The 20,851-nt window shown below is 48.8% G+C and overlaps 5 protein-coding genes across 5 annotated transcripts; 3 read left to right on the forward strand and 2 right to left on the reverse strand.

Moving 5' to 3' along the window:
• Positions 1-142: 142 nt before the first annotated feature.
• ANOM_000746 (non-structural maintenance of chromosomes element 1 family protein) lies at positions 143-1,267 on the forward strand (the record flags this gene model as incomplete). The annotated part of the gene is made up of 3 exons (XM_015546004.1): positions 143-272; positions 338-954; positions 1,007-1,267. The coding sequence occupies 3 exons, from the start codon at positions 143-145 to the stop codon at positions 1,265-1,267; spliced, it is 1,008 nt and encodes a 335-aa protein (XP_015412003.1).
• A 2,201-nt stretch (positions 1,268-3,468) lies between these two features.
• ANOM_000747 (ankyrin repeat domain-containing protein) lies at positions 3,469-4,764 on the forward strand (the record flags this gene model as incomplete). Its single annotated transcript, XM_015546005.1, has 1 exon — positions 3,469-4,764. One exon carries the CDS (start codon positions 3,469-3,471, stop codon positions 4,762-4,764), a length of 1,296 nt encoding a protein of 431 aa, XP_015412004.1.
• An 814-nt stretch (positions 4,765-5,578) lies between these two features.
• On the forward strand, positions 5,579-15,373 carry ANOM_000748 (uncharacterized protein; the record flags this gene model as incomplete). Its single annotated transcript, XM_015546006.1, has 5 exons — positions 5,579-5,952; positions 6,022-13,754; positions 13,831-14,609; positions 14,676-15,137; positions 15,191-15,373. 5 exons carry the CDS (start codon positions 5,579-5,581, stop codon positions 15,371-15,373), a joined length of 9,531 nt encoding a protein of 3,176 aa, XP_015412016.1.
• Positions 15,374-15,850: 477 nt separating this feature from the next.
• On the reverse strand, positions 15,851-17,925 carry ANOM_000749 (uncharacterized protein; the record flags this gene model as incomplete). The annotated part of the gene is made up of 3 exons (XM_015546007.1): positions 15,851-16,189; positions 16,523-16,720; positions 16,777-17,925. The coding sequence occupies 3 exons, from the start codon at positions 17,923-17,925 to the stop codon at positions 15,851-15,853; spliced, it is 1,686 nt and encodes a 561-aa protein (XP_015412017.1).
• A 673-nt stretch (positions 17,926-18,598) lies between these two features.
• On the reverse strand, positions 18,599-19,868 carry ANOM_000750 (uncharacterized protein; the record flags this gene model as incomplete). The annotated part of the gene is made up of 5 exons (XM_015546008.1): positions 18,599-18,903; positions 18,965-19,064; positions 19,121-19,293; positions 19,350-19,539; positions 19,602-19,868. 5 exons carry the CDS (start codon positions 19,866-19,868, stop codon positions 18,599-18,601), a joined length of 1,035 nt encoding a protein of 344 aa, XP_015411983.1.
• Between the last annotated feature and the right edge of the window lie 983 nt (positions 19,869-20,851).

Consider the following 20,851-nt stretch of genomic DNA (forward strand, 5'->3'; position numbering starts at 1 on the left):
TGTTGGTCTTGGCAACCGACGCGGGAGGCGCGTAGACCGCGTTGCAACATCTCTTCTGTACTGCTTTTCCCCCGCAAAACCCCTCGCTGATCTCGCTGCCATAACGATATCCTCTTCATTCAGTAGACTGTACATAGCCAATATGGCGAGCCGTAGTGATGGGGGTGGCTATGACGATAGCAACCGCGCATTTCTGCAAGCTTTTATGGCCCGCTCCACCATGACCTTTGCGGAGGCACGGCCTGTTCTGGCGGCTATTTTCTCTGTGCAAGGTACATTGTTGAGCTTCCCTAGCGATCCATAGTGAGACGTTGAGCTAATGTCATATGCCGAGCAGAAGACGAACCTGTCTCTGCGGAAGATGTCACCGAGGACGATCTCGCATCGTACATTGCCGCCGCAAATACCACCATCTCACCATTCGATTTGGAAATCAGAAGCACACTCCGCCAGTCGCAGGTAGATCCCGAGGGATCGGGGACTCAGACGCCGGAACGGGTGTATGCCCTTGTCAATACCACCAGCGACGCCTTGACACAGCTGGCGACTACTTACAGCGCGGACGAGATTGCCTTCGTCAAGCGCATCCTCGATGCCATGTTCGATACGAATAATACGAGACGGTCCGAGGCAATGGTTGTGAGCGGCATGCAGGCGATACAGTTGGCCAAGGCCTCGTCCGGAGATGCAAGTCGCCGGGAGTCGAATACCGCGACGCAGAGTCAAGGCGGGGCCGCACAATCGCTAAGCATGTCGCAAGCGGAAACGGTGCTGAAGCAGCTCGTGGAGGAGGGCTGGCTTGAAAAGAGCAGGAAGGGATTTTACAGTCTAAGTCCGCGAGGGTTGATGGAACTACGAGGCTGGTTGGTGGCGACGTACAATGATGAGAACGAGGATGGCCGGAGGATGGACAAGATCAAGTTCTGTGCTGCCTGCAGGGATATTATCACGATGGTGGGTTATGACTTCGTTAGGTATTGGTTGCAGAAAGCTGCTGACTGCTTAGGGCCAACGTTGTGGCAACCGTGACTGTCCGGGCCGACTCCACGACCATTGTATTCGCAACTTTTTCCGTATGCAACAGGCGGAGCAGTGCCCTGTGTGCCAGGCTTCATGGCCTGGTGATAAGTTCGTTGGGGAGCGCGCAATCACAGTGACAGAACGCTATATGCAGGGCAGAAGACGAAGCACGAATACGCAGCGTCAAAGCGATGTCGGATCGAGCTCACAAATTCCTAGCGAGGATGGAGCGGCTGACAGTGATTGAGGCTAAGGAGTGACTTGAGATTCCTGTTGCCCCGTAACGGCTAATGAGGGACCAAAATCCGCGGGGTTCACGACGTCGCAAGATATCCCACCGTTGTGCAGCCATGAGCCGTGCCTAAGTATATCGCGGTGGGCTGCGCAGCACCATCGAGTCGCAACATCTGGCTCAGATCAACCATTTTATCGGCAGAGCGAGTTCCTACAAGACCCCTGATCGATCGACTATACTAGAGTCAACTAGCAGAGGATCAGCGCCGCATTAAATGCTCAGTGCTCCGTACACCACATCAGAGCTGACCTCATTCAAAGCCACACAAAGATACCATCGAATGAAGGGAAGACGGCTTCATGAACAGAACAAGAATACAATATGTACAACACACCATGAAATGCAAAGCATGCTCTCATGAATCAATACTGAAACATTATCATCAGACCAATCGCAACAGCCCACACCTTCACCATCCCACTTCTCACCCTCATAGTATTCCCACTGTTCCCCCTGACACACGTCCCATCCTTACAGTGAGCCCCGCTAAAGCAACATTTGCTCCCACAACATTGCGTATCCTTGGGACAATTGTAGCCACTCTCCCCGCAGCAGATACCATATTCCGTATTGTAGCAAGCAGAACTTCCGCATTTCGCATTTCCGGTCGGGCAACAGTAGCCATCAGACGGATCGACGCAGTTGCTGAAGTTGGGGCAGCAGTGGTTTCCGCACTAGTCACAAGGTTAAAAGATGGACCTTCAGACCATAAAGATCATCAAAAGACAAGACATACGCAGGTCGAGAGTGTGGAGCAACACCTTTGTCCACAGGATTCTACTCAAGTTAATACGGTTCGACTAGTTGTGAATGTAAACTGAGAACATACTTTCTCCGATATCGCAGTCTCCCTCTCGAGAGACGAGACTCTTTTCGACCGAGAAGCCGAACTGCACATTGTCCGCGAAAAGAATGGAGTCGAAGCTCGCATTGACATACGCCTCGGGTGCTTAGATGGACTGCATGGCTGTGTACAATCCTTTATCTGAGCTTTACAAAGTAGATATGAAGTACTGAGAGAGTCCATGTGGAGCGCATACTTCCCCCACCTATATACACCAAACGCCCTAGTAACGCTTGGCTTCGTCGCTCCAAGCACATCCACTCCATTAGAGAGCCGCATGAATATGTAACAGCACATCGAACCTCGGACATAGGCATCGTATCTGCGCCAAGAACGCCCCGTGCCCGAGGACCCTTTTCCCATGGTGAAGATCCCTCGTATTTTGTCCATGTGGTGGGGCGTTAGTGCGTTCAGCCTTGTGCTGGAGCCTGGGGGAGTATAATATGGTTCTTTGACTCATTGGCGTCTTGTCGGACGTCGATCGTTGAGAGTTGGACTCTAGGCGGAGGTCGGTATGTGAAGTAGATGTAACAGACAAGAGTATATGGAAACCATATAACCAGATCATCGAAATGAAGTCGCTAAGCACGTTGACAGGTTTCACTAACCGGCAGTTTTTTATTGAAGGGATGACTTGTGGAAGTATTTGGTTTGATGTGTAGGCATCGGCGTTGAATAGGGCTTCGATCTCTGGCAACTTGTGTCAAGACTCCCGTGAAAACCAGACCGAGAAATGAAAGTTCAAGTATTCCTAATGAAGATATGTGAAATAATAAGGGCTCTGATGTGGTGGTTTAAGGGAAACCCCTGGATGCGGTCTGCGGTACTCGGCGACCCAGAGGGTTATCTTTGAGATGGATGGCTTGTATAAAGAACCTCGAGCTCAGAGTACAATGCTTTCAAAGCCAGACCCTGTTCATTCATAAAGAGACCCTGTTAGAAACACCATGGAACATGAAACCTTTTGTTTGTAGTTTCATTATCAATTCTAAATCCATTGCTAATCGAAGGACATAGTCATTTGTCCCAATAGAAGTAGTGTACAGGTCAGTTTATATGATCAAGACATTGTGCTGGCTTGTTCAGCCCAGCATAGGCTTATTTTACGGCGGAAAAACGATGGTCTCCGTAGACTTGACCATATCTCTGGCCATTGCCTCAACATTTCTTAATAACATACTTTAGCTGCTCCATGGTAATTCTTAGTATATATGTCTTCTTTGCCTATTACCGCACCTTCCCTACAATAACCCCTAGTGTACTGGCAAACTATCTTATCATCATCTACGAAAACGTCAGTCCACTCATAATGGCCTTTGATCGAGTATCATTAAGCCTCACAAGCCTCCCCAATGAGCTTCTTTACATGATCACCAACGAATTGGATATCGCATCTGCCAGCAAACTGTCAAGAACATGCATATCCTTCCGCCAGGCCCTCAAGGAGCACATAGAAGGGGAAATGGCCAGGCAAGATGCACTTCCACGGGAGCAAGATTACAACTTGATACAGCAGAAGCTCTCATGTGGCGAGAACATTGACAAACAGATGAGTGCCGAGAATATCCCAGAAGAGAACATGGCATGGGCTGTCAAACGGGGCCGAGTTGACATCCTCCAGAGGTATCTCACAGCAGGCGTGGACCCCAACTCCTACACGTTATCTGGAAAGCCCATGGTATCGTATGCAGCGTGCGAGGGGCAGGTCGAGTCAGCGAGAATCTTACTACACTATGGCGCTGACCCGTGCTTGCGCAATCGGTGTGGAGGACAGACACCGCTAGGCTACGCAGTTTGTGGGACGTTTGATAAGTCCAGGCGAGTCGCCATGATAGAGCTCCTGCTGCGTGCCGGTGCGAAGATCACCTCCCTCGAACACCTCAGGTTGATTTGCTACATCCCTGAATATCCCGAGCCTCTTGTTCGACTGGCTGTCAGGAATGGGAGGGAGTTCCTGGCGTTGAGGGATAGATGTGATCAGACAGTGCTGTATAAGGCAGTCAGGTACAGCACAGGCTTGACTGCTTTGATTTTAAAGGCCGCACCTGAACTTTTGCACGAGCGGACACCTGACGGCAAGACGGCTCTCCATGTCGCCGTTGAGCACGGGTATGAAGCGGCTGCCAGATACTTGATTGCACGGAATGAGATCACGAATGAGGTAGACTCGCATGGACAGACGGCGCTCCATATTGCGGTGAGTAGGGATCTGACGACAGTCAAGCTTTTCACTAGCTGTCCGAACATCGAGCTCAATAGGTCATCAGGGTCCCACCAAACACCGCTGGCTTTGGCCATAAGCTACCATTTGTATTCTGGCTGTTACTTCGACATAATTGACCATTTGCTGAGAATTCCTAGGATTTGGATCGATCCAGATTCTGTGCGGGCTATCAAGCATATTTTTCGGCGTAAGTCGTCACTCTGGACCTCTGGAGACGTTCTACTGCTCCTTAGGTTTGCATGGGTTTATGCGAAGCAGGAGGGTTACTTTTCTCACTTCAAGATCTGTCAGGCACTGGTCCTTGCTCTTTTGACATCCCCCATTTGGTTTGCTTACTTTCCTTTCATTGTCGATTTGATTGGAGTTGGTTTTGGCGTGTAAATAGGCTTCATCAACGTTGGGCGTGCATATATTCTTCATACACCCTGACTGCCTGAAAGCCTGGTAGCTCAGCTTATTCAACCGTGTACTTTACATCATTAGAAGATTATATCAAAGCCCCTATAATTCATATTAAAAACTCCGTAGCATTTGAATCCTTCTGGCTCTGATCACTAGTACTGTACTAATGTCCTATGTACCTGATGTTCTATATAAGGCACTATATGGGCAGGAGAGTAAGTAGACGAGTCTATTCTGACGGAAGAATGAGATATATATGATAAGAGAAAAGCAACCGATGAAACGAGACCGACTATTATACAGGGATTAAAGGGGTAGGGAGGAGCATGAATTGCAAGTGAATATGATCTATATTTGTGGAAAACGGGCCAAGTCAGGCAGATCAGATGACAAGTGGTATTCACTGAATATCTCCATGGCCCACCTTGATCCAAACCGGCCTCATCACACCTTTCCTTCATGGGACAGTGAAAGCAAGGGGTACAAAAGCTGAAGATTCACTGTTATCGCTGTACGGCTTGGGCTGCAACGAGTACCTATCAAGGCGCGGCTCAGCAGGCAGAAGTCCACAACAACAAAGGTCAGCCTGATACAGCAAGGCATAGAGCCATGGGTTAGTACGTTTTATCGTCAGTACTTTTCCGCCGATAGTCATGACGAGGTCACCCAGCCTTACAGGTTTCTGACGTGATAAAACCCTGCAGAACCCCGCAGACACCACAACCCCGCAGACACCAAAGCTTCAGTTCAAAAGCTATCCTTCCAGTGAACAGAAACCATCGGATGACAGGCCATGGCTGCCGATAGCAAAGTTCTTCCGTTGACTTTTAACCACGTCGTGTTGCCACCCAGGCTTCCTGGGAAGCGGGAAACCGACGCCCAAGTTCTTGAAGTCCAGAATGATTTGTTGTCCCGGGTGCTCAATGCGGTCAAACAGCTGAAAGATATCCGTGATGCAAGAAATGTAGTCACCTGGGAGCCTGACGCGACACTTATCGCTCCTTGGGAGTCTATCGAGAAGACGCTGAGAACGGTAGTGGAGGTGAGCACGGAAGCATGGGTGAACGAGGCATCGCTTCTCAGGGCACTGCAAGAGCTGCAGCCTGGAAATGCTATCATCTTGCACATCGCGTTGCAGAATGTCTGCATTCTTATTAGATATCCCTCGTGAGTATGACCCTTCCCGAAAACCCATGTTTTTGATGCCATGTAAACTGACAAAGTGATTACGCGTAGTGACGAAGAAAACATCATATTTGAAACTTTCGAGACATCGCCCACAGCTGAGTCGGCTCTCGCAGCAAAAGGCGCGCTGGAGTGGGACTTTCCGGGATCGGCAGTTTCCCTACCCCTGTGCGAATTTGAAAATCCAGTTTTCCAAAAGAGTCTTGCTGGATTCATCGAGCGGGCAAGCTGCGAAGTGTTGGATGAGTTCTGTCCTAAGACCCGCAAAGCCGGGGTGAAGGTCTCCGAAACTCGCGATACGGTTGACCCTGCGATTATATCCCAGTTTCTTATGACAGTTCTTGAGACGAATGGTAGTCGCACGTACCCCCCAATACTTCGCAAGCGAGTGAAGGATGATGTATGTTGGGATAATGCAGAGCTGCCCTGGAGACGGAGTCCGTTCTGGCTGGTCCTCCGCGTATGCATACAGCGTTTGCTATACTTACACCTCGGTGCAGAGCTTGGACGAATGCAGTACAGATTTTTGATGTGTACGCTGATGGCGCGTTTGTTGGAAGACTCAGTTCACAAGGTCGACCACGAGCAATGCAATTTTCTCAAGACGAAGCTTTGTCGTCGTCTGGCAAAGTTGGAGACAGAAAGAGAGAACACCTCGCCAGTCGTGCGTGATGCATATACTTGGCTGTTTTCAGTTATTGGACCGGCGTGTCAGAAGTCAATCGATATTGTAACGAGAGTCTTCGAAGCCAGATGGGAAGGTTTCAAGAAGTCGACTAGGAGGAGAATATATCGTCTCCCGCAGGTTGCTGAAGACAAGGACTTGCGTCTAAGCCTGATAAATAGCTGGCCTCACCTGCAGGCAGTCCTCAGTCGTCCCCGACCATTTCAAGGGGCTTGCAAGTCCATTGATCCTACTGTTCTTGCCAAAAATAGCAAGAAAGATACTACAGAGCAATTCTCCGCGTTTACAGCCCGGTATACGTCACTCGCACAAATGGAGATGACGATCGAATCTGCAGCCCGTGGTATTCCTGAGAAAATGAAGTGTGAAGCGCTATGCATGGATCTTGCACACCAGATTGAAGACTACATGAGCGCTGTTGGTGATGCGTATGAGAACGACCCCGAGCAAATGGGCGTGTGCATACTCAGTGTATTTGAGCTGTGGGTTCGCATGGACAAGTGCGCAATAGTCGTATACCCATTACTCGCTGACTACCATCCCTGGATCACCCCTGAATTGTTGGATGTGCTGCTTCTTTCTCGACGGTATCATATGGAACGGCTCCAGAAGATCCAGGAATACATCCACGAGCGTTGCACCAAGGCAAAAATGCAGGATATTACGATCTTCTCCAATCCTTCTCCCGGAGGCTTCATCGACTGCTATTTCAACACCAAGGAAGCAAAGAATTTGCGGAACCTTCAACAGAGGATAGAAACAGCATCAAGTCTCACTCGGGATTATAAAGAGAGAGAGCTAGCGCGAATCAATGCACAGCATAAAGACTTGACAGAGAAACTGTCAGCAACGTATTGCGATCAGCGTAGGCTTCCTGATGGGAAGCATGATATTCGATATTGCAATCATTGCTTCTACGGTCGGCGTCGCTGGCGTCTCAAGATAACGGTCCATGAGGACTTTCTTCCATCAGAGGCTAATCTTGCTCACAAACAAGGTGTCATCTTCGAGTTAGATATGCCAAAATGTTTCGCATCCTACAGGGATACTACCTGGAGGATTGTCTATTCTCTTTGCCAGAAACCTTTCAGTTCACCGTCAGAGAAGCCGGAGATGCTATTGAGAGACTATTCTCAGCTTAAACCATATAAGACGAGCAAGGCAAACCAAAAGATTTCACTGGCCTCTCACACAAAATCCTACCTGGGAACACATTATAAATCAAAGAGGCTACCTGCAAAAGCGGAGGACATTTTGCTCCCACTGGGGCTGCATTTTTCATACTATGACAGAGAACGAAACGTGTGGCTGGCGGAGTTTCCTAAACAGTTGACTTGCGCACATCACTTTGAGCTGCGCCTTCCAAAAAACCTGCCCTTTGCAGCCCTGTACTCAACCCCTGCCTTTGCAGCCGACGCATCAGGCCCCTCGTCATATAAGGCTGTTGCAAGTATCACCAACTGCCCATCAAGGCTAAGTGTACATGAATATGTGGCACACCAAAATGTTAGGGGCGGGAGGAATCGACGATGGCTTTCAATCCTGACCGAGCTTGGATCCTCGAACATTAATTTCAGTCTCCAGGATACAACAGTTCTTTTCCGTTTCCTAGTGTTACAAGCTGGTCCCCAACTGACGGATGACAGTTTACGGACTGTTCACTGTCTTTTTAGAGACGTGGACTTCTGTCGTAGGCTAATCGAGCAGATCGAACAGCACGTGGAAATCATTTCTCCCAACTGGCGCGAGTACTACTACATGGAGACTCTCCTAACACTAACAATTCATTTATGCGAACTAGGGTGCTCAGAATCACACAAGCAAGCGCGGGACCTGCTATTGAGAATTCGAAGTATTACTCTCACTTGGATCACGGCTCTCAGGGGCGAAATGCGCCGTGCCCAGGAAGCGGATACTGCAGAGAGTGCAGCTCAGTACTGTTTCTTTTCTGCCCTTCTATGTCGCAGGACGTTTGCACTCCAACCCTATAGCGGTCAAGAACTTGAGGGAGAGAGCTTTAAGGGCTACATTGAAGCAACCTTTACACTGCAAGAAAGCTTGCTGATCGACTTATCTGAACTTAAGATGTTTACACGTAATATACTTGTCCGCGATATTAAAACGACCGCTGCACTACGACCTATGCTCAGACAAGCCGCTACTGTGTACCAGAGTAGTTTGATATCAGCTATTGATACTTGCTGGCCAGGTGTTGAACTCACTTCGAAGCAGTGCACTCCATGGCAGTTCCTATCTCAGCCGTATGAATGGTGGCTTATGTCAACAGTTCAGGGCACAGAGAACACTATCTCACAAGTGATCCATTTCCACTTGCTGGAGGGCCACTTGCTGATAGACGGACAAACGATGGGAAAGCTTCCAGCTGATGTCAGAGATTCAGAAGTGTTGAAAGAACTCTTTGGAAACCAACGGCTTGTTGCTTATCCCTCGAACATGTTAGGGATGACTTATGTGCTCGCAAATGATCGGGAAGGTTATCAGATACACTTGGGATACCGAGGAAAAGATCTCGTGATACGCTCCAAGAAGTCTGGCAGAATGCTGGAGTTCATTCCGCGCCAGGTCTTCGGTAAGGATACCGACACGGATTTGCCAAGTCAGCTAATCGACAATTGCTTTCACTGGCTTGACTTAAATTCCGGAGATATTGAGATTCGACGGCAGCACCGCCTCTGGAAGGAGAGCAACTGGACCATAAGTACGCGGTTTCGCCGAGCACAGCGCCGAACTGCCTCTCTCATTGATCCGAAAAGTGTTCTGTTCGGATTAGTGGCTAAAACCTTTCGCAACTTCGAACACTCGCATATGCTAAACGTGGTCCAGCCGCTCAAAGGCAGCCTCACTGTGGAGTTGAAGCGGATGAACCTGACCTTTTACGTCAACAGAAAAGGCCTTCTGCAGTGTAAGCAACTGGCTGCTGAAATTGACCCGAATCAAGATGCGGGCACCCTATATGGGCTTCTAAGTATGCTTGTTCTCCGAAGGATTCACAATCGTTCCCAGCGCATTGTCATCATACCAACGGGAAAGCCATTATGTCGGCGCCAGGGAGTGCATGTCCATATCGAGACAGCAGATGGTGTTGACTACGCCACATATAACATAGATAGTATACTTGGACAGCTTCATAGCCCACCGGAGCCACGACTCCTCTATAACAAAGCACTATTGCACGCACTCACATCTTACTTCATATCTGATCCCCTCACAGGCCGTACTGGGACAGAAGAAGCATTATCATGGTTGCAATCTGGATCCTGCCAGCCCTGGGCTCCTCTCAATCAGACTTCCCTGGTCATACTAAGCATGATATCGGCTTTGACACCAAGGCGAGTATACTATCCAAAGGATAGGAAAAGTCAGCAAACTGCTCACTGGGAACCCCAGTTGACAACAACGATCCAACATGATGCATATATGCCAATAGTTGACCGCATTGTGAAGAAGTCCGAGCGACTTGAATTATTTGAACTCAATGTCCCGATCACTACCACAGAGACATCAGTTACTGTACCGCATCTTAGAGACCGAAGCTACTGGAGACGATCAATCTATGAACGGCCCGGATTAATTTCACCACACGCAACTCCGCCACTAGACTTACCATACATTGCGCGTGACCGTTGGAGATCTTCTAAGCGTTCATCCAATGTTCGTGAGATAGTCCATTTGCTCAAACAGAGACCTTCATATGTACATACGACATCCAGGTTAGTGCACATACTTGAGGGATGGCCACTTATCGGTGGGTATACTACTGAATTCATACCCTACTCCATAGAGGAGTGCTTGAGTGGGAAGCATGCTCTTGAATGGGGTGGCTGGGTTAGTTTCTGTAAGAAGTGCGACCCAGAAGATGCGTACCGCCTCATGTTTCAGCTGGGTGTGGTGGCATTTCGAAATGGTGTTGACATGACTGTCCTTCGTGTGATTGTTGCATTCTTCCTCCTTGAAGACTTAAAAAGCATGGGCCTCCCTCCCTACCCGTCTTTTACTGAGTTTAAAGTCAGTCAAAAGCCCACATTTGATACACTGTTCGACATGGTGAGGCCACTTTGCGAGGCATACAGCGGCTCCACCGGAGAGCGCAAGAAGAACCGGCGAGCAAAAACCACCGAAGAAATCCGCCGGGTTGAGGTTGCCAAAGAAGATCATGAGTTGAAATGTGCAAATGAGTGTCATGAGTTTGTTTCTTTTCTACTCGATCAATGGCCATGCAGTGAGCCCATGGTTGAGGGTTTCAATCAGACTTACCTAGATGTGTCGCTGGCCATGAAGGAGGTGGTGCCTGAGTGGTTTAGACTGTATAAGAATTTGCAACTGTGCCATCATGTTGGGGAAGTCCAAACGGTATTGAATAGGCATTCGGCTGTCACTAATACGGTTAACACGAGTTTTGAAGGCCCAAAGCCTATCTTATTTCAGCGATCAGCGTTTCGTTATTCCATCCCACGCCTTGGGGATGAGCTTCTACAAAAGCCTGGACCGAAACTCAACACACGCCATGACGTACGTACCGTCAAACTATGGGCGAAAGACCAGATGCCTATGATATCCCCAGCCTTAAGCTCTGACCGAAGGCTGCACATTCCTCCAGAGGTCACGGAGATAGAGAAGCTAGTCAGCGATGCTATGAATTCACATTGCCCTGTCAAAATGAGGTACGGACAAGATTTGAAGGAGAGTATTGATGCGTTGAAGCTGGTTGAGCGTACAGATGAACGAGAGATAAACGTGCATGTCAACTGGAGTTTCGCGAGTGAAATATTTAACTACGAGATTCAGGAGGCTCGCATGGTAGTAAATCAATACTTCGCTCAGATACGTGAATCGCTGTCATTGAAAGACTCGAGGTTCAGGTGGCTGCAGCAAAGCAACCTTTGGCCATGTGTGACGCCTCTGTCGATTCTTCAGCAGCTTGGATCGACCTCCCGCAATATCTTGGGACCAGACATGAAAGATGCAATTATTCTATATGGACTCGCCATTGCAAAGCTTCAACGACTGAACCGGATGAAAACAGCTTTCGGGAAAGGCGACGAAGGAACGCTGCGTCAAGAGTATAAGAATAACGGTCATACCAATTGGCATCCTTCTGACCATCCTGACTGGCTATTGTTAGAGATTGATGCCAATATTCAAATTCGCGAAGATCAAGTTATAGTCGCCCAGGAAATGATTTCACCTAGTTCTGACTCTAACTCGGTTCTCCAAATGAACATGGGCCAAGGGAAAACTTCGGTCATCATGGCTATGGTTGCCTCTTTACTCGCGAATGGGAAGATGCTCACTCGGCTGTTAGTACCCAAAGCCCTGCTGTCGCAAACAGCACAGATTGTTCAATCTCGCCTCGGGGGTCTTTTGGATAGGGAAATTACCTATATTCCATTCTCCAGACGAACACCAACCACCCCGCAACTCATTGGAGAATATCTTAAGCTCCATAAAGATATGTTGCATAGATCAGGCATTATCCTAGGGGTTCCTGAGCATGTATTATCCTTCAAGCTTAGTGGGCTTCAGCGACTCTGTGACGGCAAGTGTGATGAAGCCGCAGACATGGTCGTGGTCCAGCGCTGGTTGGACAAAATCTGTCGCGATATCCTGGATGAGTGTGACTTTACGCTAGCTGTCAAGACGCAGCTGATTTACCCTAGCGGCTCACAGTTAATGGTTGATGGACATACTAGTCGCTGGGAAGTGACTATGCAGATTTTGAATCTTGTGGCACAGCATCTACCAGATCTTGGCCGGGAATTCCCTCGGAGTATTGATGTCATAGAACGGACATCTACAGGATTCCCAGTCGCGTACTTTTTGAGAAAGGATGTTGAAGAGGCTCTTGCGCAAAGGATAATAGAGGACATCACTTACGGTTCAACGCAGATTCTCCCCATCTGGAAAAGTACAGACGAAGAGCGAGATGCAGTGCGACGCTTTATTTCCCAAGAAACGGTCGACAGCTCGATATCCAATCTTGTAGCTACACTCTTTCCAGATACGCCTCAGGCGCATAAGAACCTCTACTTGTTACGAGGACTGCTCGCACATGGCATTCTACTACTCTGTCTTAAAAAGAGGTGGAATGTACAGTACGGTCTACACCCCGATAGGGCCCCCATGGCTGTCCCATTCCATGCCAAAGGCGTCCCTTCGGATCACGCCGAGTGGGGCCATCCTGATGTTGCTATTCTGTTCACTTGTCTCTCGTTCTATCATCAAGGGCTTACCGAAGACCAACTCCGACAGAGCTTGCAGGAGGTTTTAAGATCCGATGATCCCGCTATTGAATACGATCGGTGGACACAGACATCACACACTTTACCAGAAACGTTGCGACACTGGAATACGATAAATGTCGATGACAGGGGCCAAGTCGCTGAGATATGCCGGCATTTGCGCTTGAAGACTGTTGTCATTAATCATTTTCTGAGAAACTTTGTCTTTCCTGTACACGCCAAGCAATTCAGTACTAAGCTGCAGGCATCAGGATGGGACCTTCCCCTCTACGCTAACTCTCAGGGTCAAGGTGAGGCTGCTGAGCTCCTGCGTCCAGGAATCACAACTGGATTTAGTGGGACCAACGACAATCGTCGACTGCTTCCTCTTTTAATAAAGCAGCAAGACCTTCCTGGGCTGTCACATACGAACGCGGAAGTTCTCACCTACCTTTTGCAACAGAGAAACCGAGGGTATAAGATAGCAGCAAATCCGAACGGTACACGTTACTCGGAGTTTGATCTCCTAAAATATCTCAAACTACGTAAGATACGCATTCTCATTGACGCTGGGGCGCTCATATTGGAAATAAGTAACCAGGCGCTCGCACGAGCTTGGCTGCAAGAGGACGACCAGGCTCAGGCCGCGGTTTACTTTAGACAGGACAATCAGCCTTGGGTGCATTATCGAACTGGAAGAGTTGTTCCCCTGCTTTCCACCCCCTTTGCAGAAAATATGGAGAATTGCGTGGTCTATATAGACGAGGCGCACACCCGGGGCACTGACCTCAAGCTACCGCGTGATGCTCAAGGAGCATTAACCCTTGGCTTGAACCAAACGAAGGACCACACAGTTCAAGGTATGGAGTTCATTACATCCCTTCGGCCTCTTTTTAGTTTCATCGATGATTGGGTAGTGCTAACAGTTATTGCTAGCTGCCATGAGATTGCGACAGTTGGGAACGACGCAATCCGTCATTTTTATCTCACCACCCGAGGTGCATCAGAGCATACTAGATGTCTGTCATAAGAGCGTGCACGATAGAATTGATTCGTCAGATGTGCTCGCCTGGCTTATCAATCAGACATGCGATAACAACAGAGTATTGCAGCCGTTGTATCTCTCCCAAGGGGTCGACTTCTGCCACCGCATGCAAGCTGCCATCGACTATAAGAATTTTTTGACCAACCCGGGCCATAAGAACGCGTACACCGAGCATTTGAAGCGACCTGAACAACAGACACTGGAGCAGCTCTATCAACCCCCTTCACATGAGCATGGAGATGTGATGCCTTCATCAACTGCTACTACCACATCCTTTACAGGAAACCTCACTTGTTTCATAGACCAGCTACAACAAAGCTATGAACAGTCCCATGTCAAGGGCTCCTTGAAGAGTGCCGCATTAGAGGAGGTTGAGCAGGAGCGAGAGGTCGCCTTTGAGATCGAACAGGAAAGGGAGATACAGAGGCCTTTGACTATGAAGGCACACCGGTACCCCGGACTGCATAGCTCCATTAGAGACTTTACTATAATCGGCCACCTGAAGGGAAACGAAGGCTACGTGGAGGCGGCCACTGTCCTAGAGTCAACAGATCTGGGGCACAAGCACGGCATTGATGCTGCGACGTTACTGCGTTCCTTGTACGTTTCGACCGAGTTTATGAAAACGGTGACAAAAAAGAAAGGGGCGAAGAGTATTGATAACTTTCTGGTAATATCTCCCAATTTCCTTGGACATAAGCTGTGGAGCTTGACTAACATAGTATTCATTGTATAGCGTCCTGTGAACTGGCTGCTTTTCAATTCGCAGACAAACGTTGGACTAGTGATCATTCCAGAGGAGGCCGAGGAGCTAATTCCTATTATACGTACAATGGAAAACTCGACAATGCATTTAATTACGTATGCGGCACCATTCACAAAGCGAATGATTCAGTTTGACACTGTCAATTACTATGCTCTCCCGAGCCTCCCTAAAGGGTGGTCTCCGCCACAATGGCTTCCATTCGAGCTGGGAATTCTGGCAGGGCGGCTGTATTTCCAATTCTCAGAATATAAGTTTCTATTGGAGCAGCTGCAAATCGACCCGGAGAAGCCCACAAGCCATGTTGATCCGGCTGTAGCTAGTAGTGCTGCGGCATGTGATGACTCATTTGTTAGAACTCAGCTCAACTTTCTCCAGGACTGGTTGACTCTCCGTCGTCAGGGACAGGACATATCACACACTCCAATGGGATATGTTTGTCAGGGCTCCAGCTCCGCCGTGACCATCCATTCTTCTTGACCAGAAAGGCGGTAGAGGAGACGGAAGGTGTCGGTCGCCGTCTATTCTACACCTCAAACTACCAGGAAAGTGATGAACTTGAGGAGTATTATGACAGTGATGATGATAATGATGTCGGTGATGTTGATATGATGCAAGGAGGAGATGATGACGCATCGGAAGCTGATGTAGATCTGCTTGAGGAGGATTAACGTTGGGCTTCCATGCTTGATATGTGACTTGGACCGGGTGGTTTGGGAATATCTTGTGATACATGTTTCTGGATATACGCGTATTCTAGGGTTGATAGTTGTAGTATTATCCAAAGCCATCTGAGATGTCCTTTGGTTGCCATAATGTGAAGTTGACTTTGCTCCATGCATTGAAGTCCTATCGATTCTATGTACTGTCAACATCGAGGTATCGTAGCATTGTAGCATTTCGAGTAGTAAATTTACCAATAAAAGGAAGGAGTGTCTCTATGAATAATCAACTCCTTTAGAAAAAAATAAAACTGATCATGACAAAAACTGCAGATATCCCCCGCCACTAGCAAGCCACAGAAACACGTACGAATGAGTGAACGACACAAGAAGAAGAGAAAAGCAAATCACTACAGCGGACACTAAACGTGATGGATCCCCATAACAAGGACGAAATCAAAACACGGTGGAGATGTATCACCCCATTCAAAACACCTCAAACGCTTTCGTGGCCGAGATCTTGCGGCTGCTAAAGCCAACCATGGCCTCGAATGAACCACTATGGATCTCCCACTCCTGCCTCACAACATTCCAAAAGCTCATATCCTTGTGAGTGATTTCGAACTTGACAGTCTGGCTACGACCAGCCTTGAGATGAACCTTCTCAAAGGCCTGAAGCACCTTAACCGGGGTTCCAGCAGGGGTAGTGTCATGTGGGAAGGCCAGGTAGAGTTGAGGCACTGTTGCACCCGCCAGCTCACCCGTGTTGGTTACCTTGAACTGCACGGTAGCAAGAACGTCGTAGAGGTCCGGATGTCCGCCAGGCTGGATAGCATTTCACCACCTGTCGAAGCACTAGTGTCAAAGCATGTCTGCTCTTAAGAATTATAGACATAGATGTTGAAGAGATGGTGGCACACACAAAGCGGAAGAGATTAATGTTATTTGTGTTTGTTATAGTTTCAAAAACAACTTCAAATGATTTATAGATCGAGTTTAGGCTAATATCACTTTGCGAGAATGCCGATTCGATATTGTACGACACGTACAATCATAGATCAATTCATATCATGTAACGTCCTACCACCAAGAGGTGGTAAATTCAGTCCCTGGACGTGACAAGGCCCAGTCCTCGACAGTCCTCAACACAACACGCACCAACCGCTCGGTGACCAGGATGAACTCCCATGAAGCCACGCGATGGATTTCGCAAATCCATTGTCCCTGGGTACAAGGACTGGTGGCACCCATATCAGCTAGCGCTTGTGGACATCCAGATTCCTCAATCTCGATGACCTTGGCGACTATCTTGCTCGCTATCATTCCCTCACAGATTCCCTCCCGGCGAGGATACCGCTGCAAAATATCTACGCCCGACGCCGGATAGTAGGCTCACGACATTTGACCCCGACCCAGAATAGGGGCTCGACGATTCCAGTGTCCAGACTGAAGTTTGCGGATGTGGCCTGCTCGGCATGTTGGTATTGCCGCAGCGCTTGCTGGTTTGAATCGTCCAGAATCCGGCTAATGGCTTCAATCATGTCGACGCAATCGTTGAGGAGAGCGTCCGGGGCTAGCTCACTTTGTGTTGGGTCTGTGCATAGAAGAACTTTGGCAAACTTGCGTCGGGTTGAAAGGACATCCAAAGCTCTACCATCCTCTGACTTGGAGGTAGTGCTTAAAAGTAGGGCTAGACGTGTGTCCCAATCATGCAGGAGCTGTATATACATCTGTTTTTCCGCGGCCCTGGATTGCACACACGGGTCCTTGGTGTCTTGGCCGAGGAAGAACCGCATGATGCGGTTGAACAATGCCTCCAATGACACGTACGCCTCGAGTAAACCGGTGAAAGGGGCTGTACTGGGTGACGGAGCGATTTGATTATTGTTCCAACTTAGAGAGGCGGTTTGGCCCACTAAGTATGGACGCACCTGTGAGTCGAACCGGATGAACGCCAGTAAAAGCATATCAGCTCCCTTCCAAGCTGCTGGCTGACTGTTAAGTTTCTCCCCAACTCCCCACTGATGAAAAAGCTTTAACCCGTTGTTGATATGCATAAAGGCCTGGTACTGACGGCCCTGGAGGCTACACATACAGGTGTAAAGAATGCAGGTGGCTAGCACCACCATCTTATCCTGGTTACTTAGCACAGGTTCCGACAGCAGCTTCAAAAGGGCTTGAATGGATTTGTTCGTCTGTCTCAATGCAAACTCCATATTCCGACTCTCCCCAATACGTGACTGAGTAGAAGGGGTGCTATCGGTCGCATACTCCCGATGGATGCATGCCAGTGCGGCCATGCCATGCCGGAGAGCCGGATAATGATGGGAGACCTGCAATAGCCGATGAGACCAAAAGTCGGTATCGAAGGATCCAGCCAAGGTGAAAGTAGTGACCGAACGGAAAAAGAAGAAGTTCTCGTTCTCTCCTCCATCCTGAGAAAGAAAGTCCCAGGTAGATGGCCCTTGTGACAGAGCGTAGACATGCAGCTCGTCGTTTACTATATCCTCATAGCCATCGCAAATGCGCCCTGTTGAGCGGCACTTTAGACAACTACTCATCGTGGTAAGCCAGGGACCTACATAGAAACGGTCTCACTCAGAGGGCAGCCGGCCGTCGTGTCACTCACCTTGGTCTGCCCTCGTCACACTTTGTCTTCCGAATCCTTGTCATTGTTAACGCTGCCTCACCAACCAGGATATCGAATCATACTTGCAAGTTCTGCACCCTGTTCTCACATGGGGGGCCCATCGCCTCTGCCGCGGCCGTTGCTTTTGGAGGGTACGTCGTTCCGTTGTCGATGACGGCATGGCAAAGGGTTGAATGCAATGAACTTGGCCAGCTGATCGTTCTCATTCAACAAAGTATGGAAGTAGAGCAGGAAGTATACCATAGGATCAAAGCACGATACTAATGTCCAGAGTTCCACGACGTTTCCAGTAAGAACACTCGGCGTGTCAACGTCGCTTTGGGGGCTGTTTCGATCTCCATCTCCACCCCACGCATGATGATTGGTCCGTTCGCGTGTGCTTACTTTTAATTCCCAAACAGGGAAAGACTGACCTGTGACGTCGGGCACTAGACCTATTTGAGAATAGCATAAGCCCGTGACGTGACAGGTGACGATCATTTCATTTCAATCAATCCATGAACCAACACTACCACATTCCCCCTGGTACGATAGCTAAGGCTGCAAAACAACCCCAATTGCCTGGATCCTGCAATACCTGGCCTTTATAATGAATCTGACAGCCCCCTAGCCAAAGATTCCTCCAGCGATGTCCACCCAGGCCTTCCGTAGAAGCCCTGGATGAGTTTCTCGGCTCGCTTCGAAGCTGCAATCTCAAAGGGGCGAATATCATCTTCCTCCTGAACATCCGGTATCGCTGAGCAATCTGGTCGGAGTTTCCGCATAATCTTCACAATCTGGGTCCAAGTATACGGACCGGCGCAGGCAAACAGACGCTCCGACCGGATCTCCGGATCTAAAAGTCCAATGACATGAAGTCGTGCGGTGTCTTCAACATCCACGTACCATTCTAACAGGAACTGTTAGAGCCTGTTATTTTCAAGGTTATGGGAACCCGGGATTCTTCTTACGTGCGGGCATGAGCTTTGTGGCCACATCGTTTCCATCGAGCAGTAAGCGTGTCGCCGCCATCGAAGTGCCTTGCTTGCCAGGGAACGTGATCTTGCCGAACTAAAGTGCCTCAAAATCAGACATTAACGAAAATCCCAGGATTGCTTTTTTCTTACGTTCGCGTTGGGGAGTACGGTGTTCAACACGAAATGTGGGTTATGCTCCGCCATCCATTGCCAAGCCCCCCGCTCGGCTTCCACTTTTGCTGCCGTATACACCATACCTGGCTTGATGGGGTCCGGAGTCGTTGGATCCCAGGCAGCGGCAACAGCCGAGTTATTCCATTTGTCTATGAACATGTCAGAATTCGCCATGGATGGTTCACACATAAGGGCAGTTACTGACTCGCATCCACAACATAGTCCGTGATCTCCCCTGTGCCGGGACATCGAGAACAAGCCGTAACCATAGAAGATGTCAGAACAACCCGCCGGACGGATCTCGCTCGCGCAGCAGCAGAGAGGACATTCAAGGTTGCTCCGACCACCTCGGGAATGAGACTGTGCGGATCAGCAGTCCATGACAAATTGCATGCCTAAACATAGCTGTTAGATTTCTTTCTTTGTAGTCAGTTTGTCAATAGATGCAATAACGCACCACATGCACTATCCCGCCCACATCTGTCAAGCACCCATCTAGCGCCCTGTCTTCCTCTAGCTTTGGCACGATTACTGTCTCGAAGTTGGCCGGGCCATATCTACCCTTGAAGTACTCGTCAACCCATGGCTTTTGGGAACGCACCGTGCCCCGGACTTTGTAGCCTTGGGCCAAGAAGGCCTCAATAACATGGGTGGCGATGAAGCCGTTGGCACCGGTCACCAGGACCCATGAGTCGGACGGAATGCTATAGTTTGGAGTAGACATTGTGAATACTTTCAAGACCAAGGCCTGTGATGGATAAGGAAGACACCCTTTTGAATTGAGTAGTATGGATAGATTCATGGGGGGGTTTGTACTGGGTATAAATACTTGAGATGCAACGCCAACAACCTCAGCCAGGAGGATATCCGCCCGACGAACGGCTACCTGGAATTACTCAAATAGTGGGTACTGGAGTAAGCCTATGCGAACGAACCAATCAAGATACCAAAGCTATACCGCATATCAGGGACACTAAGAGAGGGAGCCATGAAGATCGCTACTGCTCCGGTGATTGTCATCGTCTATAACACCGCCACTCAGTATCAATGAATCATGATCGGTTGAGGCCAACGAACTCTATGACTGCATTGCCAATATCCTTCAGCCTTGTAGGTCAAAGCGTTGCCCTTTTCATAGAAAGGTCTCATACTGTGCACATTGCTATTCCTGTTTCAAAATCAGTTGGGCACACACGAGCGTGGATCACATTGTCCAAGTCATGCGAACGTTCTCGTCTCTATTGGATGTCTCTCAAAAGTCAGAGATGACCCTCTGCGCACTTCATATCATGGATCATGGCTTCTGGGTTAAGGGTTATAGTTCTAGAGGAGCAGGACCAGTGTTGTAGCCAAACTACCAAAATCAACAAAGGACTTAACAAACTACCTGTGGCTCTTAGTCCATAGTGGTAGTCACAAAATCTACTTCACCTCCAATTAGATTGTTTAGTATTCACTAAAGACTGTTCTTCAGACCTGATTCGGTACGGTGGGAGAGCCCTAAATCAATATATAATTCCAACGCACTTACTAGATAATAAGGATTATGATATAGTCCAAAACTCTGCTACTGGGAGTGTCGACGGCGAATGGAAGCCGAATTTGACAATAAAACAAGATCCAATAGCCTGGATATCCCTAGGCACATGTTGGTATGTTGGAGGGTTCATGCGCCTCTAGTTGTTCAAACCATCAAAAAGTCGAGGC

Source organism: Aspergillus nomiae (genome assembly GCF_001204775.2).
Source record: "Aspergillus nomiae NRRL 13137 chromosome Unknown contig00006, whole genome shotgun sequence".
Classification (NCBI taxonomy): domain Eukaryota; kingdom Fungi; phylum Ascomycota; class Eurotiomycetes; order Eurotiales; family Aspergillaceae; genus Aspergillus; species Aspergillus nomiae.